The 18,293-nt window shown below is 41.0% G+C and overlaps 1 protein-coding gene across 3 annotated transcripts in view; it reads right to left on the reverse strand.

Annotated features, from left to right (window-relative positions):
• The window catches only part of ARHGEF26 (Rho guanine nucleotide exchange factor 26), a 203,082-nt gene that overhangs the window by 29,615 nt on the left and 155,174 nt on the right, over nt 1-18,293 (reverse strand). For all 3 annotated transcript variants that reach the window (XM_069727465.1, XM_069727466.1, XM_069727467.1), the window contains exon 12: nt 48-254. In XM_069727465.1, the coding sequence (XP_069583566.1) occupies nt 48-254 (207 nt within the window). The remainder of the gene's footprint in view (nt 1-47; nt 255-18,293) is intronic.

Genomic DNA, 18,293 nt, shown 5'->3' on the forward strand with positions numbered 1-18,293 from the left:
AGTTTTTTTCCCCAAGTGAAATGATTCAAGAACTGATCTATACTTACAGAGTCTCAGCTCCCAACAGCATCTCCACCTCGTCTCCTGCATAATTGCTTCGGATGGTGAGTGTGAACAGGTGGTTTGCAGAGCTTTGTCTTGAGTATAGGATGGGAGTACTGTTCTTTAAAGGAGAAGGTGGTTCTTCATTGTCACACTGCTCAACATGGAGCTGGTCCAACATGGAATAGTCTGTCACATTGTAACTCTCATCACTGCAACAAAACAAAACTGTATATATTAATCTACACATCTCTTTTTCCTCTATGACATGGTGACAGTAGATTAGACTGCACTTTAAAAACACTTCCATCAAAATTTGTATGCATTTAATACATTGCAATCATCATATTATACAGCACTGTGTACTTACTATTGCTCATTTTCCCCTTCTGCCCAGTTAATTATTCTCTTTTCCATTAGGTCTACAACATTATGTGATTGAAAACAGACTAGCTGAATCCTTTTAAGCTCTATGTAGAAACAGGAGGTACATTTTCCCTGTATGAGTCATGAGTCACTGCAAAAGTCCATGGCAGGGACTCGTGACTCATGCTGGGAAAAGAGAATTCCTGGCTCCACATAGAGATGAGAAAAGACAAGAATTAGCTGGGTAGAAAGGCAAAATTAGTAACTGTAATTACACAGTGCCATATAATATCATGATCGCAACATATTAATAAGATAAACCTTTGACGGGATGAGTGCATGTTTAAAAGGTGGATGGTTCGCTTTAAAAAAAAAAAAGGCATCCAATTTTTTCTAAAACCACACAGCAGTTTGCAGCAGTTTTGAAAAGCACATGGGCCAATGGAGTTTTGCAACACAACTAAGATTCCTTACGAAGAGACCCTCAGCTATAAGCCATATATTGAATGGTAGGTTGAAAATATACAATGAAAGGGAACCTGTCAGCAGATACATTCTGATCAAGCTGCCATCAACATGAACCAGAGAATGGCTGCATGACAGCAGTCACATATATTCTCTGTGAAATGATCCATATAGTTAGAAGATCCATTGGTGGAACATAACTAGATGGGACGAAATACATATGGGTAAAAGTCCCAAAATTAAAACAGCACTCCAGGTTTTGTTGTTTTTTAATTTATTCTGCCACTATTCCTTCAGTGTATATAATAGTGTTACATGGTTACCTTATTTAGTAATCCCTTTCTAGCTGAAAATTCATGCTATACGTTTTTTTTTTTAAATTTGGATCATGTGATCTCATGGTGACCCTTTGGAATTATATGGCTTAATATTCTCTGAAGTGGGTCACACTCTCCGTTAGCGGAGATGTCTGCATCATACAATCTCATGGATTGTACTACTTAAGTGCTCATATTAAATAATAATGACGATGACTGCACAGCTCCTGTCATTCAGTTATAATGCAGGAGATCAAAGCTCAGTATCCCTTGGTGTGTACTGATCATTTATCATCTTATTTAGGAGACTACAGAGGGACAGAAAAGAACAGTATTACCACAAGAGATAGATAGTACTGGCTGTAGATGGTAAGGTGATAATGTGATAATGTACTGATGAATAATGGGATTAAAAGGACATGATGCAGGATGAGAGCTAGGAATCAAGATTGAGGCTTAAGGAAAGAAAACAGGAGGTTAAACTAAATGGACGCAAGTACACTGTATATAAGAGTGCAGTGTGAGACAGAATTAATTGGCCGATACAGATATAGGAAAAATAAAAACAAACAAACAATGGAATGCTTTTTAAAGGGATTGTCCTTTTTTAAAATACTCCCCCTTTTAAAATAAAAACAACACTTATCTTCCACACTGACTCCATTCCGGGTCTCAGGGCTAGTGTGACATTATTATGTCAAGTGAGCCCTGCAGCCCAACAGCAGCCATTGATTACCTACTGGGCCCATGTGACATAACGACGACATCACACGAACCCTAACATAGTTGGAACTCCAGAGAGGAGTATCTGTTATTTTTATTTTTCAAGAAGTCCTACACTTAAAAAGGGGTTGACGATGTAGTGAAGAAACCCCCTTAAAGAAGCACTCCCTGCTATACAATGCTTTCAAATCAGAGAAGGGGCTTAATATAGAACAACTATGGGGACAGGATGCGCAAGAGGAAGAAAAGCGAATGATTATTTTTGCTATTCTGGGAGCATTTTTACATTAGGTCACTACCTGTTTACTGTTTAAGGCACAGATAGGAAACACATTGGAAGGAAATCAAAACACTAACACGAAATTCACTGCAACATCTGCAATTCCTGATCCGCTGCCAAGTAAAGGTTGAGGGCTCCTTCATATAAACACCACACAATGTGTAGGAGACGGACCTTTCCGCTCAGGGGCGCTTGTCAGTCAAACTTCTCTCCAGGATGGGAATGTAAAGGACAACTCAAATCAAATCATCTGCTGCTCCAGCTTCATGTGCACAATAAACTTCACCCCTGCTGCTTTTATGACGTGGAGGCAGATTGTCCCATGCAAGAAGTGTTGGTTAATGCAGCGTGTCATTACTTCTTGCAGATGTAGTAGGATTAGGAATAAGGGATATACATGAGCATTTATGGAGAATCCTGGGCAACAAGACCCTAAATTGAGTGATTTTCTTTTTGCTGCAAATTATTTGGAAAGTGTCAATTATTTGACATGTTCTAGAATCTTCAAAAATGTAAGGCAAAAGGACTAACTTACTGTTCCTCCCAATCGTTACTGGCAGATCGCCCAGTTCCCAAAGCAAACTCTACACCTCCTGCACTTACATTTCTGATTTTCTTCACATAAACCCACTGTTGCAAATATCGATCAAGTGCATTGCAGAATATCAGCTCTTACCATACTTGACAAAAAGTTATGAATGCGACATTTCATATTTTATAGCGAAAATTTTTATTGGAATGGTTTAGTAATTTAAATATAGTGATAATTAATTTGCATGGACATCCCCTTAAGATTCCCACATAAAAAGGAAGATCTGCTGTAAGTTATGTTCAGTCTCCGCCCAGTTCACAGGAGCGCACCTCTGCCCAACCGGCCAGCATTCCGGTTGGTGGATGGGCACACTACCGAATGACATACAGTCCAGGACAACAGCATTGTCACACGCACGCTTTCGGGGCTAATACCTGAGCCAGTCGCTGCAACATCGGAGGCACTGTGATTATGACAAGCAGCTATAGTAAGCACGGTTGCCACCACCCCCTCGTAGACCCTGGTAGGTGGCTGGAATTAGAAGTTAATGCAAATGCTCCAGAATGTGCATTCCCTGCCCGTCCCAGTAGAAACAAGTTTGTAGGACCTGTGCATAGTTGGCCACTAATCCTAAACCACAGTTGCATGGACAATAAACTAAAATCAATGTATGATAAAATGAGAGATCTTGGGGGAAAGAGGGAAAGTTAACCAACAAGTTATTTGGAAAGTTGCCTGTTTTTACGTTGACCACACAGACGGATTTGAAGAAATGGGAACAGCCCTTTAACAATAAGGTGTATGGTCCTTTTTTAGTTAATTTTTATAACCTCAATTTTTCTGCACTCAGCCCGTAATTAATAAATTAATAGAGGTCACACTTAATCTCATCAACATCTTCTATTTTTCCCATTTAAACAAGCTAAACCTGCCTACAATATTACACAAGTGGCTGATTTAAGGCCTTTTGCTTTCTTCAGGAGTCTCTATGCCGCTACTTTATGTATCACTCGCTCCCTTTGGCCTTGGCAGCAGCTGTCTGGCTTCGCTTTAGTTTACAGCTGACTAGTACTTGTAAATCCTTTTCCATCTCCCTTCTGTGTCCCAAATGTACAAGCAGCAGATTTGTAATCACACCCCAAGTGCTAAACCTTACATTTCTTTACTTTATACATCTCCACCCAAGTTTCCGAATTTGCCTGAATACCTCAACAGTATTATATTACCGTTCTTGACTGTGTAAAATACCTTACATAGTTTAGTGAACATTTTGGATATGTTCCATGTATGAGCCCCGTTTCCTACTCATAATGGGTGTATGGCTCAACAGCCAAGAAAGTAAAAGTTAAAGTACTTTTGTAACTTTTCTACAGCTTTGCCAAAATATGGAGAATGCTCCTTTACCATTGATGTCGATCATCATGAGAAATATTTAGGGACCCTTACATGAACATTCCTTTCCCTATGCTGCTTGTACTTTATATACTCATAGTAATATATAAGTTCAAGGCCCCAGTACAAATTAGAGAAACTTTGGCTGAATCCGACAATATCAACGGGTTCTGCCGTCAGTCTAATATGTGTATGAAGGCACCGACAGATGATGTCGTAGAAGATAAAGATCTGGTATGTCCAATTTAAGTTTACTAATCCTTTTATCTTCTAAGAAATAAGCCACATTTTTTGTGCTGAAAACACCCCCTCTCGGCTTATACAAGAGTCATTGTCCCAGAAGGCGGTGGGGGAGAGGGAGCAGTGGGTCACTGGAGGCAGGAGCCGGCTTCTGAGGCTTTATAAAGCCTGTGCCCGCTGCTAAAGAGTAATGAATATTCACTGCACTGGCAATGAATATTCATTTATCTTATAGCGCACACAGTTACAGCTTCCAGCAGCTGCCGGGCTATCATGGGTGCCTGCTCATTAAGGTAATGAATATTTACCCCTCTCCACTCCTATAGGCGTGGAGAGAGGTGAATATTCATTACTTTAATGAGCGCGTAATCGCTCAGCCGTAGGAGCTGCTGACACCAGAACAAGAAGCTGCAAAGGCACGCATGGAAGGCAAGTAGGATATTTTGTTTTATTTTTTTTATGCTTTTGTCATGGGGGCCTTACACACAAGGATAGGGAAGAGGAACCATGCATACCGGGACAGGGATGAAGAGCCATGCATACAAAGACGGGGATAAGGAGCCATGCAGACAAGGATGGGGATAAGGAGCCACACATACAAGGACGGGGATAAGGAGCCATGCAGACACGAATGGGGATAAGGAGCCATGCAGACAAGGATGGGGATTATGAGCCATACACACCAGAGTAGGAATTAGGGGACAATGCATACCCGGCTTATACTCAAATCAACACGTTTTCCCAGTTTTTTGTGGCAAAATTAGGTGTCTCGGCTTATACTTGGGTCGGCTTATACACGAGTATATACAGTACTTTACAGGAAATAAACAAACATCGTGCTGTTTTACAAAATAGCATTGTCTGCATTTGTTTTTACAAACTCACAACATGTAATTGCTTTGTGAGGATTTCACATTCCTATAAATCACTAACGTACTATTTAGTTATTACCCACAGTTTTTTAGAACTGCTTCACATCTATGTTGCATACAGTCAACCAACCTCTGGCCCCTGTTTACTGTTAGTCCAGCCCAGGATGCTTTTACTACATCCCTTAATTTTTGACATTTGCCTCAGAAATTGATTTTTTTTTGTATCACCCCACAAGTGTTTTATCAGATTAGGGTTCACAGATTGGTATGGCCACTTCATAACTTCAATTTTGTTGGATGGAACCAAGATTTTGCTCATTTACTGGTGTGTTTAGGGTCATTGTCTTGTTCAAACACCCGTTTCAACGAGGGCATATACTCTTCAGCGTAATTCAACAAGACATCTTCAAGTATTTAAATATATGCAAACTGGTCCATGATCCCTGGTATGGGGTAAATAGGTCCGGTACCACAGTAAGAGAAACATGCCCATATCATGTTTGCACCACCATGCGTCACTGTCTCCAGAGTGCACTGCGGCTTGAATGCAGAGTATGAGGGTCGTCCGATGAACTGTCTGCGGCCCTTGAACCCCTCCCCCCCCCCAAAAAAAAAAGCAATTTTACTTTCATCAGTCCGCAAAATATTTCTCCATTTCTCTTTTGACCAGTTGATGTGTTCTTTGGCAAATTGTATCTGCTTCAGTACGTGTTATTTTTATTTATTTATTTATTTAACACTGGGACTTCGCGGGGGACTTATTGCTAGGAGATTAGCTTCAGTACTGTCTGTCACAGTACTCACAGGTAACTTGAAACTGTCTGATCATCCTGAAGCTGATCATTGGCTGAGCCTTTGCCGTTATGGCTCTTCTTCCATCCATCGTTTTCTTCCAAGTCTCTCTGGTTTGGCTTTCCATGTTAAAGCGTTGGAGATCTTTTTAGCTGAACAGCCGACGGCACTTCTTTATAAGTCTTACCCTCTCCAATCAACTTTTTAATCAAAGTACGCTGTTCTTCTGAACAATGTCTCGAACGACACATATTTCTCAGGCTTTCACAGAGAAATGCATGTACAACATGTCCTGGCTTCGCAGGATGACTGACCTCACTAATTGATCTCCACACTGCTATTATTTTGAACAGCCCCCCTTTCAATTAATTATTCTAATACACAAACTCAAAAACATGCAGATCATGAATGCGGAGTCTATTGGATTTCTGAGAATCTACTGCACCAACTGGTATATTGTTTGACACATGGTAATATAAGTTTTACCTAAAACAGTGATAAATCTGATTAGTCATATTGGACTGCTATTATTTTGAACACTACTGTACCAATATTAATAGATTTATGGGTGATCAGGAGCAGAAATTGCCATACTGTCATTACAAGACTTCAGAACTTGCTGGGGCATAAAAGATAAAAAGGTACAAGATGGGTCCATACATTTTGGAGAGATGATATGGTAATCTGGGTTAAATTTACATTCATTATGGACTCAGCATACGACTAGCGGAGGACATATAATAGAGTTAATTGTTCAGATTAGCTAAAGCTTATTTGGACACATTTCGGGCCTGTGTCATTACTCATTGGTAATTGGAACATCTCACACGGGCAGACCAGTACTTAAGATGGAAGTAGTTTTCTTACGCAGTTGCATGATTACAAATTATGAAACAATGAAGCAATAAATAGAGCTGGAGATAAAAGAGTTTGTTTTGCAGGATTGCTAATCATCCATGAGTAGTTGAAATCATCTTTTTTAAGTAGTATATTAAAAGAGGTTTTAAATAGGTAGTTTCAACCTCGTTACAATTTTGCTCATATTTATGGGTGAGCAGGACAGGTGAACTTTTTTTGATAATATATAAACAGCATGGACTCATTAGTAGTGCCATAGCCTTAGGCAGGTCAGGATGGCGCCACTACACAAAGGGAGACAACTCGTGCTGCCCAGCAGTAGATCCAGAGATGGGAACAGCGATTCTGTAGGGTATCGCATTTATTGTAGGAACCTTTTACTACAAATCAACTGTGATCTTGTTAAACCAGTAAGAGATCAATTACATTAAACATATCAAAACCTTTTCTACAGAAGGGCGAGTAAGCAAGCATGACGTGTGTCCACAGTTCAGCAGTCAAGACTGTAATTTGCTTCCGACTGTGGGACAAGAAATCTAGGGTTTCTTATGTTATATAGCCTTGGTTTTCATCCTAGACGTAGATACAATGGAAATAATACTGCAAAACATCACAAAAAATTGCACAAAGATATTTATACAGTCAATTTGCTCAAAAGACAAGGATAAGCCCTGTAATTAAATTTTAGAAGTTTTCATTCCTGGTGCTCAGCTGAGCCAAAATGGCAGAAGGAGCCAAGCTAATATTAGGCCAACATGTACATGGCTTCTGCTTTTCACATGAAAAAAAACAGAAGGACAATGTCTGACAGTGTCCATAGGACATGACGGAAGCTGTGGTCACACTGTAGTCTATGAAGGGGCATTTGTATATGAAGTGTTATTGGATCGCAGCTTAGAAAATGTTACTGTCAGGCCCCCAAAACGTCTAAAATTGTCGAGAATTGTGAGTATGGGAGGTAAGCAGGTAAGCACACTTACAGGTTACTTTACCAACATTTGAACACCAAATTTGAAACTCTCAAGTCTTCAAAAACAGAAATAGAGTAACTTTTGTGTGATACTACATCCAAACCCTTTGCATCCCAGTACTAAATTAATATGAAGGGGCTGCAAGATTTAAAAAAAAAAAGAAAAAATGGCACGGGATAAAATAAAATAACAAAAATAGAAACTCCTATTCAGCTGATAATCCTCGGCCGTGCTGTGGCTTAGGGGCCATACAGGCTTTTATAGCTATCCTGCAGCGATGACATTCTACAGTCACATGCCTATCTTCATATAACTACTGCAACCAACCACCGGCCTCAGCAGTGACGTTAACATGGCCAGCAAAATAAAGAGGAGGCCAGTAACCGACTGCAGCAATCACTGTAGGTTACTCAGAGCTTCATCGCTGCAAGTCAGCTAACCCCAAGCCAAGCCCCATTACCTCTCAATGAAAAATGACAGGTTACACCAAAATGTTCAACTTTTTTTTCTGGCATAAAGCTGGCAAAAGAAGAAAAACCTGTTTACTTTCTGTATACTTTTTTTCCGCCCCCTGCCCAGGAGATGTGGTACGATCAGACCATGTTCCTGTACGGTCAGACACAGACATTACACAGTACACAGCAGGGACACATTTCTAAGATTATCTCAGCACAGGAACATTTTATTTAAACACATCCAATTGTGGAACTTATTCCAAAGATCAATTCATTAACCCCTTAACGACCGCCGATATGCCTTTTAACGGCGGTAGTTAAAGGTACTTAAACCACAGCGCCGTTAATTAACGGGGCTGTGGAAAAAGTGTATAGCGCCCCCCAGAGTTGGATTTTCTCCAGAGTCTCGGCTGCTGGGGGTAGCCGAGACCCCAGAGAACATGATTTGGGTCGGTTTTTACCTACCCCCGGGTTGTGATCGCAGTTATTACCTGTAAAACGGCGACCGCAAAAAAAAGCGCGATTTGCCATTTAATTTCTCTGTCCTCTGAGGTGATCGCACATCAGATGACAGAGAAATAGGGTCCCCGATCCCCCCCGATACTTACTAGTGTCTCCCGGTGTCCCTGTGTCCTCCTGTTTCTCCCCACAGCCGCTGGCGTCTTCTTCCGGTAAGAAAAGGGTGGGCACAATGCGCCCGCCGAGATCTGCCGGCCGGCACCAATAGGAAGATTTTTCTTATTGGTTCATTTTGGTCACTGTGATTGATCACTGTGATAGACCCTATCACAGTGATCAAAATTTAAAAAAATAGTAAACAAACCACCCCCTTAGCTAGGAAAAAATAAGAAAATAAAGAAAATGTATTTATTTCCATTTTCCCATTAGGGCTAGAGTTGGGCTAAAGTTGGGGTTAGGGCTGGGGCTAAAGCTAGGGTTGGTATTAGGGTTTGGATATGGGTATGTCGTTTTTTCGACAGACACAAAAAACGTTACTATGTTTGTTTTTTGTGTCCGGCGAAAAAACAGCGCTGAAAAATGGAAGAAACGTGAGGCCATCCGTCGCTAATACAAGTCTATGAGAAAAAAATTGATCCGGTGGCAATTTTTGCCGTCCGTTCTTTCAAAATTTGCCGGATTGTGCCAGACAGCAAAAAACTGATGTGTGAAAGCAGCCTAAACTGGGTGTGTGGATTCAGGCAACAGTGGGTTGCACGCGGGGTTATTAACAAACAGGGATTTTGTTTTACAAGTTACAATAAAAAAACACTTCTTCTGACCGTCTCGTTTTCTTCCTTAAAAAAACAAAAATGACCTATGCTAATTTTTTAGGCTGTTGGATAGGCAATCCCTGCATGTGTCGAACAGCCACGAGAGACACAGGTACGGAGACTCGAACATAGTATTCAAGCACGCCAAAGACACTCGGTTAGCACACGAGCATGCTCAGATAACACCTTATCAGGGCATGTTCACTCATTATTTATCAGGACCAATGTAAGTCAATGTAATAGTTCACATGAATGTCTTTACACATGGACCAATGGTTTGCATGTTTAAAAAAATTGCAGCATGCGCTACTTTAATCTGTGTTCTGGCTCAGACTCACCCATTAAAAATCAATACAGTAGGTGTGTGGAAAGCAGATTATATATGGATTACCATCTGTACGTCATGCAGATACATTACAATTAAAAGATAGGCAACTGTATTTGACCTTCATTATTTATTATTTTGTTCGTGTGAAAAATGAATACTATATGGATAAAAAAAAAACTATGACCATGGAGTGCATACGGATATAAAAAACGGACACAGACTGCATATAGAGTTGAAAAATTGTTTGTTTTCTCCGGATGTTAAATGAACAATGCACTCATGTGCTCCCGACCTAACTATGATGGAGCAGGGGCGGACGAAGACATAATCCTTACCCCATAATTATACAAGGGCCCCCTCTTACCCGGCAGCTCATTATAAAGCACCCAATTATTTATCTCTAACAATCCACCAATAAGTGGCAACTAAGACATTAGCTCGTGCCCTAACGAGCAGTACAATGGATAGTAGGAAACGGCTTGTAAGATGATAGTGGCCCCTAACCTATAGGGCCCCTGGGCAGCTGCACAGCTGGCACCACTGCTATGTCCGACCCTGTAGTGGAGTATGTTTATTAATTCATTAATTAAAATGTTTGGTAAAGTCAATAAGAACAAGTGGAAAGACAACTACGCTGCCAGCTGCTGAATGTTTTCCAGAAAGCTGGGTAACGTCCGAACCGGAGATTGCCCTCATCCATCTCTCCCAAATGTAACAGTAACAGGTGTGGAGCAGGAAAACAAACCTGGAGAATTCAATCAGCCAAATGGCCGTCTGTCAGAGCCGAATATTTCTGTACAGGGAAAACTATGACTGATGGGACAGTTAATGGGAAAACCAGGTACGGCCTGAACATGAGAAATATTCATTAGTGAACGTCCTGAGAGGAATGTGCAGGGTGGAATAATGAGGAGCGCTCACAGGCGGAACATTCCTGGCACGATATGGAAGAACTTCCTCCCATGGTGTCATATGGTGCATTCTTGTGTGCCCAGTAATAAAGGTAAGTGTGACGACAACTACCTGAAAGAAACTGATCCCATCTATAAACAAAGGATCAGGATAATCATGTCATGCACAAGGCATCCGCGTGTCAGCCGGCACCGAGGAGAGGTCTCATGTGTGATGTATGCCCTGCTGCCAACCAGCAGCATTCCTAGATCACTGCGCTCTCCGGGCAGATCTGGAGCAGGAGTGATCGGCACAGGGGAGTTGTATCTATTCAGGGCTCTACAAAAGGGTTTTAGGTGCCCTATTTATTCTATACTTGCAGGGTGCGGTACATGTAAATTATAGACGGGCCTTACATGCTTAGCAAGCAAGCAAACAATAAAAGTTACATCGTCATGTTCTTACTGGCAAGGAAGATAACTTGTATTTTGCTGAAAACACAAGTGATACATCAAGACTGGCAGTATTCACGCTGGTCTTGATGAGGAGATGTGCTGGAGTCAGATGCTCTGAAACATGAAGAGGTATATGCATCCTCATGAATGACCTCAGTGTGCACCCAACCACAAATCCTACTGCAGCCCCCGTCACCACGTCCCCGTGCCAGCCTCACAGACTTTGATGGCGATGTACGAATATGGAATGAGAACGCCAAAAAGTCGTATAATTGTAGCACGCTGATAGTTGTTCCAAAAACAAGTGACTCTTCAAATATTATATATATACATATATACATATATCATCCCTTTAATGACTACAAAAAAATTACGATTTTTCATCAATATGGTCATCCTACCTTTATAATTAGGAAGTGCATGTCATACAGATGTAACTGGTATATGTGATTTGTTTTTGAGCACCCATTGACTTATAATGGGTGTTCTCATCCAGAATATGGGTCAAAGTAGAACATGCTGTGCTTTTTTTACACGCAGACCATGGGTCCATGTGTAAAAACGTTAGTGTGAGGTTCCATACTGGCATGTATTGGTCAATGTGCTGTCTGTACGTATGCTATCAGTTTTGCATACGGACGTTTAGTGCACTCATCTGAATGAGGTCTTGGAGTTTCCATGTTTAGAAAAAAAATACAACTTACACCTGCAATGTACATTTATTACTAGATGCTTCTCTATACAATGGCATGGCCATCTACAGTCTTTCACTGTTAAGGGAAAAATAAGATCCCACTAGCGTGTCCCTTTGGCCTCCATCGGATACAAGGGTGCCCATGGGTATAGGTCTCCACAGCACAATCTTTACATACATGGGCACCTCGTCGTGACTACATCCAAATCACAGATTTTCCCCATTATTGTACTAAGTTGGAGCTCGATTCTGATTATTGCAGAGACAACACAGTAATAAAACATTTGGCTAACAAAGTACTGTGTGACTAGTTGACCAACCTAAAGCAATGATGGCATACCCAGAAATGCGTCTCTTTCTGTAGCTCCCAAAGACCTCTGCATTTTTCCCCCAGAATTTTAATCCAGTTTGGTACTGACGGAGTGGTGCTCAGGGGCACTACTAGACCTCGCCAGCACAACCGTGCCCATGGAGGTGTTAGGGGGCCTTATGTGCGCTATGTCCAATAAACCAGGGTGAGATTTCCCTTTAGAAATCAGGTTTTAGCAGTTCCTCTCTTGTATCACATGTGTAGCATCCTAAACTAACGTCTGTGTCCAGCTGCAGACAGGTATTGCTCCTCCGCATTGTCCAACTCCTGGAACCAGGCCAATCCTTAATATCCAGCTGCACTTTGTCAGATATATCTGTTCTCCAAAAGGCACAAAGCCAAAACACTAACAATTTACTGGCATCCCAAAGGGATAAGCTAAGGAAGAGAAAGATGTACAGCCAAAAAAAGCTAATTACCAAAATACTGTGGGCCCTGAAGTCCATGTATATAATGTGCTAATTAGTCATTCATCCCTTATTACCAGAATGTACAATAAAGGCGCAAGCTACACAGGTGCAGCTTAAAAAATTGTGGAATGATGCAAATAGAAGCTTTCTCATCAGAGGCCAGCCTGCTGTTATTATTATTATTATTATTATTATTATTTATTTATTTGTATAGCACCATTGATTCCATGGTGCTGTACATGAGAAGGGGTTACATACAAGTTACAAATATCACATACAGTAAACAAACTAACAATGACGGACTGATACAGAGGGTAGAGGACCCTGCCCTTGCGGGCTTACATTCTACAGGATTATGGGGAAGGAGACAGTAGGTTGATTAACCAGGCTTCACACTGCAGCCCTACTAGTTTGTATACAAAGTGTTGTGGCAAAATAGTGCTGCAGGTTTGTGCTTAGTATTTAGCCTGAAATTAAAGAGTTATGTGTGCAAAATAATGAATCACACGCCATACATGTATTTACAGGATTGCACTATTTACTCTCAAGGAGAAAATATAGAAGGAGACTAAACATCACCCACTGGTCCACCCAGAATATCAACCACCAATCTGGCTTTGAACGCGTCCGATCACCATTAGGCTATGTGCACACGTTGCGGATTGGCTGCTGCGGATTCGCAGCAGTTTTCCATGCAGTGTACAGTACCATGTAAACCTAAGGAAAACCAAATCCGCAGTGCACATGGTGCGGAAAATACCGCGCGGAAACGCTGCGTTGTATTTTCTGCAGCATGTCAATTCTTTGCGTGGATTTTACACCTGCTCCTGTATTGGAATCCACAGGTGTAAAACTGCAGGTGGGATCCGCACAAAAACCGCAGGAATTCCGTGGTAAATACACAGGTAAAATGCAATTCGCTTTACCTGCGGATTTCTCAAAAACGGTGCGGAAAAATCTGCACACTAATCCGCAACGTGTGGTCATAGCCTTCCACTGATACAATCGATTTTGTGGGTGCTTTCTGTTCGGGGATCATTACAGTCAATATAAACCCACTCGATGGAGCTGCGGTTTGGAAACATCAGTCCGTCATCTCCAGCTTCCTCTGAGGAATTGGCTCATAAACAGTTTATGGGGGAAAATGTGACTTTCTTGTGTTGGGTGGTGTTGTGTCGCCAGGAAAGCAGACATACTTCCTCTGATGAACAGATAACGTTATTACACATTATTTCTCAGATTGTGATACGCGATCTGTCAATACTTCTTGAGCAGAACCTGAATGACTAGGAGAATTATTGAGGCGTTTGGGAAATTGCATTATTGTCTAGTTTTCCAATTTACATCTATTTGCCAGGTCAGAAACTACAGTAGAGAGGGGAAACAAAGGCTAAAAAAAATAACATTTTATTTTATTTAATATATTTTTAAAATGTATAGATATGGAGTGCCCACCCAGTTATGTTGTAGAGTTGCTCATAGATCTAGCTTGGTCATCTCTTGTGGGGATGGGGCAAAGGGAATCTGTCAGCAGGTTTTAACCACATAATCTGAGAGAACATGATGTAGTAGCTGAGAGCCTGATGCCAGTGATGTGTCACTTACTAGGCTGTGTTTTGCTGTTTTAGCAGCAGGAGATTATCACTAGAGGACTAGGTGTCTCATGCCTCCTAGTCCAACCTCAGTCCCACCACACATTAGCAGCTTTATGTCAGTGGACGGTGTACACAGAAATCAGTGTGGCGTGGACGGGGTTATACAGGACCCAGCATTTGAGTTTTACTAGATCTGCAGCAAAAAACGGTTTCACCCAGTACTGTTAGTAACACATTACTGGAATTAGGGTCTTTGTCTCTACGTCATGCTGCTGTCAGATTACATAGCAAAAACCTGTTGACAGATTCCCTGCCAGTGTTCAAAAAGGTTATATCTAATTTTATATAAGGGACAAATTACAAAACATTTCTACCCGACCACAGAGGACACAAAATATATTACAGGGACAATGTTTCTGGTACATTTTGGCACTTGTCTAGAGGTAACTGGCACAATTGTGTAAGCTGGGCAGCATGGTATGGGCAGTCTTATTCCATGTGCTGGCCTCGATTACTTTCTTGGCACCCATTATGGAATATGTCTAGTGTGGCAGTGCGCTACTCACGGGAAGGATTGACTTTGTATTTGCTTCTATTTTTCCATGTTTAATGACAACTGGCTATTATTATGGCTCCACAAGGGTTAGCCAACCTCCAATGCCAAGTTCAATCAGCCAATTTTATAGGAAGGCAGCGTACATGACCAGTCCATCAGCATTGTCCACCCTCGCTAATGAAGCAGAATTTGTAAAGCGGTACACAACAAATATCTCAGGCTTACATCACAGTAACCAATCTCACAGGTACGCTAGAAAAGCCACATTTTCTGTAACAGTTGAGAAATGGAAACCCAAACAACCTACTAATTACATACTAATATTGCTTCCTCCTATTTGCTTTCTATGCAATGCAAGGCAGAAAGAATAACCACAAAGGATCTAGTAATTATTATTCCAGCAGTATAAAGAATAACGTCATAATATAAGGAATGCTGTTGAGGGAATTGGTGCTCAAACAATGTGATAAGTGTACAAGGTCACAAATAAACTCAAAACATTATCTGGTGCACGAACAATAACACTTCTTCGGCAACAGCCATGAATATTTTGCAATAGATTTAGCATTTTCTCCTGAAATCAAATTTGTAATGAAGCTCTGGAGTTTTTGTTTTTGAGTCCTACCTGATGCTGGTAAAAGTGGTTGGCAACTAGTTTTCTGACACCCTATAATGGGAAAAGGAGTTGTATCTGTTCATAAACAGGGTTACTCGGAAAATAAACCCATTACCCCTTATCTATAGGATAGGGAATATATTGCTGATCACTGGGACCTCTAGCAATGCCAAGTTTGGGATTCTAGGACTCACAAGATCGGGGCTTTGCGGCTCAGTCTTGAATGGAGTGGAGGTGCGTATGTTTGACATTTTCTTCATTCATGATCAATGGAACTGTTGGAAATAACGTACAGTGTCCATCCTTCCCCAACTGTGCATAGATAATGAATGGAAGTGAAGGTCAACCATGCTCCAATCTAGAGCCCCATTCTCGAGGTTCCGATAAGTCATCCACCCTTCTTGTTTATAATATGTTTTTTTTTTTTTGTGAATAAATCTTTAAGCAAACAGAAATCATATACAGAAGGGTGACAAATCATAGACGGAGCTCCAATACTATACATAGTGGCTGCAAACTAACTCCAAGTCATGGATCAAAAGTATGTGAATAAGACCTAGGCAGGAGAGTATGAGGGGGAAAAAAAAGAAAGAGCGCTCTCTGAGCATAAGTTAGTGATATAATACAGTGAAGGAAATAGTTATTTGATCCCATGCTGATTTTATAAGTTTGCCCACTGACAAAGACATGAACATTCTATAATTTTAAGGGTAGGTTAATTATAACATTGAGAGATATAATATAAAAAAAAAAAATTCCAGAAAATCACATTGTATAAATTACAGTTAGGGCCAGAAATATTTGGACAGTGACACAAGTTTTGTTATTTTAGCTGTTTACAAAAACATGTTCAGAAATACAATTATATATATAATATGGGCTGAAAGTGCACACTCCCAGCTGCAATATGATAGTTTCCACATCCAAATCGGAGAAAGGGTTTAGGAATCATAGCTCTGTAATGCATAGCGTCCTCTTTTTCAAGGGACCAAAAGTAATTGGACAATGGACTCTAAGGGCTGCAATTAACTCTGAAGGCGTCTACCTCGTTAACCTGTAATCAATGAAGTAGTTAAAAGGTCAGGGGTGGATTCCAGGTGTGTGGTTTTGCATTTGGAAGCTGTTGCTGTGAGCAGACAACATGCGGTCAAAGGAACTCTCAATTGAGGTGAAGCAGAACATCCTGAGGCTGAAAAAAAAGAAAAAATCCATCAGAGAGATAGCAGACATGCTTGGAGTAGCAAAATCAACAGTTGGGTACATTCTGAGAAAAAAGGAATTGACTGGTGAGCTTGGGAACTCAAAAAGGCCTGGGCGTCCACGGATGACAACAGTGGTGGATGATCACCGCATACTTAATTTGGTGAAGAAGAACCCGTTCACAACATCAACTGAAGTCCAGAACACTCTCAGTGAAGTAGGTGTATCTGTCTCTAAGTCAACAGTAAAGAGAAGACTCCATGACAGTAAATACAAAGGGTTCACATCTAGATGCAAACCATTCATCAATACCAAAAATAGACAGGCCAGAGTTAAATTTGCAGAAAAACACCTCAAGAAGCCAGCTCAGTTCTGGAAAAGTATTCTATGGACAGATGAGACAAAGATCAACCTGTACCAGAATGATGGGAAGAAAAAAGTTTGGAGAAGAAAGGGAACGGCACATGATCCAAGGCACACCACATCCTCTGTAAAACATGGTGGAGGCAACGTGATGGCATGGGCATGCATGGCTTTCAATGGGACTGGGTCACTTGTGTTTATTGATGACATAAGAGCAGACAAGAGTAGCCGGATGAATTCTGAAGTTTACCGGGATATACTTTCAGCCCAGATTCAGCCAAATGCTGCAAAGTTGATTGGACGGCGCTTCATAGTACAGATGGACAATGACCCCAAGCATACATCCAAAGCTACCCAGGAGTTCATGAGTGCCAAAAAGTGGAACATTCTGCAATGGCCAAGTCAATCTCCAGATCTAAACCCAATTGAGCATGCATTTCACTTGCTCAAATCCAGACTTAAGACGGAAAGACCCACAAACAAGCAAGACCTGAAGGCTGCGGCTTTAAAGGCCTGGCAAAGCATTAAGAAGGAGGAAACCCAGCGTTTGGTGATGTCCATGGGTTCCAGACTTAAGGCAGTGATTGCCTCCAAAGGATTTGCAACAAAATATTGAAAATAAAAATATTTTGTTTGGGTTATGTTTATTTGTCCAATTACTTTTGACCTCCTAAAATGTGGAGTGTTTGTAAAGAAATGTGTACAATTCCTACATTTTCTATCAGATATTTTTGTTCAACCCTTCAAATTAAACATTACAATCTGCACTTGAATTCTGTTGTAGAGGTTTCATTTCAAATCCAATGTGGTGGCATGCAGAGCCCAACTCGCGAAAATTGTGTCACTGTCCAAATATTTCTGGCCCTAACTGTATATACATTTGCATTTTGCAGTGAGAAATAAGTATTTGATCCCTCCGGCAAACAAGACTTAATACTTTTTGGTAAAACCCTTGTTGGCAAGCACAGCAGTCAGATGCTTTTTGTAGTTGAAAATGAGGTAAAATTAAGGGGAACCCCACGCCATTTTTTTGTTTTATTTTTTAGCTAAATAAATGTACGGTAAAATACACATGCAGTGGACTACTTATCTCACCGGCATATTTCTCTCATCAGCGTGCGCCTGCTCTCGCTGCTATTAGTGAGACCAGGCATACGCTGATGAGAGTAGTACTCGGCAGCCAATGCTTGATCGGCGGTAACCTTTTTGCAGCCGGTCACAGCTGCTGGCTCAAACGCT

Source organism: Ranitomeya imitator, chromosome 5, assembly GCF_032444005.1.
Source record: "Ranitomeya imitator isolate aRanImi1 chromosome 5, aRanImi1.pri, whole genome shotgun sequence".
NCBI classification, from domain to species: domain Eukaryota; kingdom Metazoa; phylum Chordata; class Amphibia; order Anura; family Dendrobatidae; genus Ranitomeya; species Ranitomeya imitator.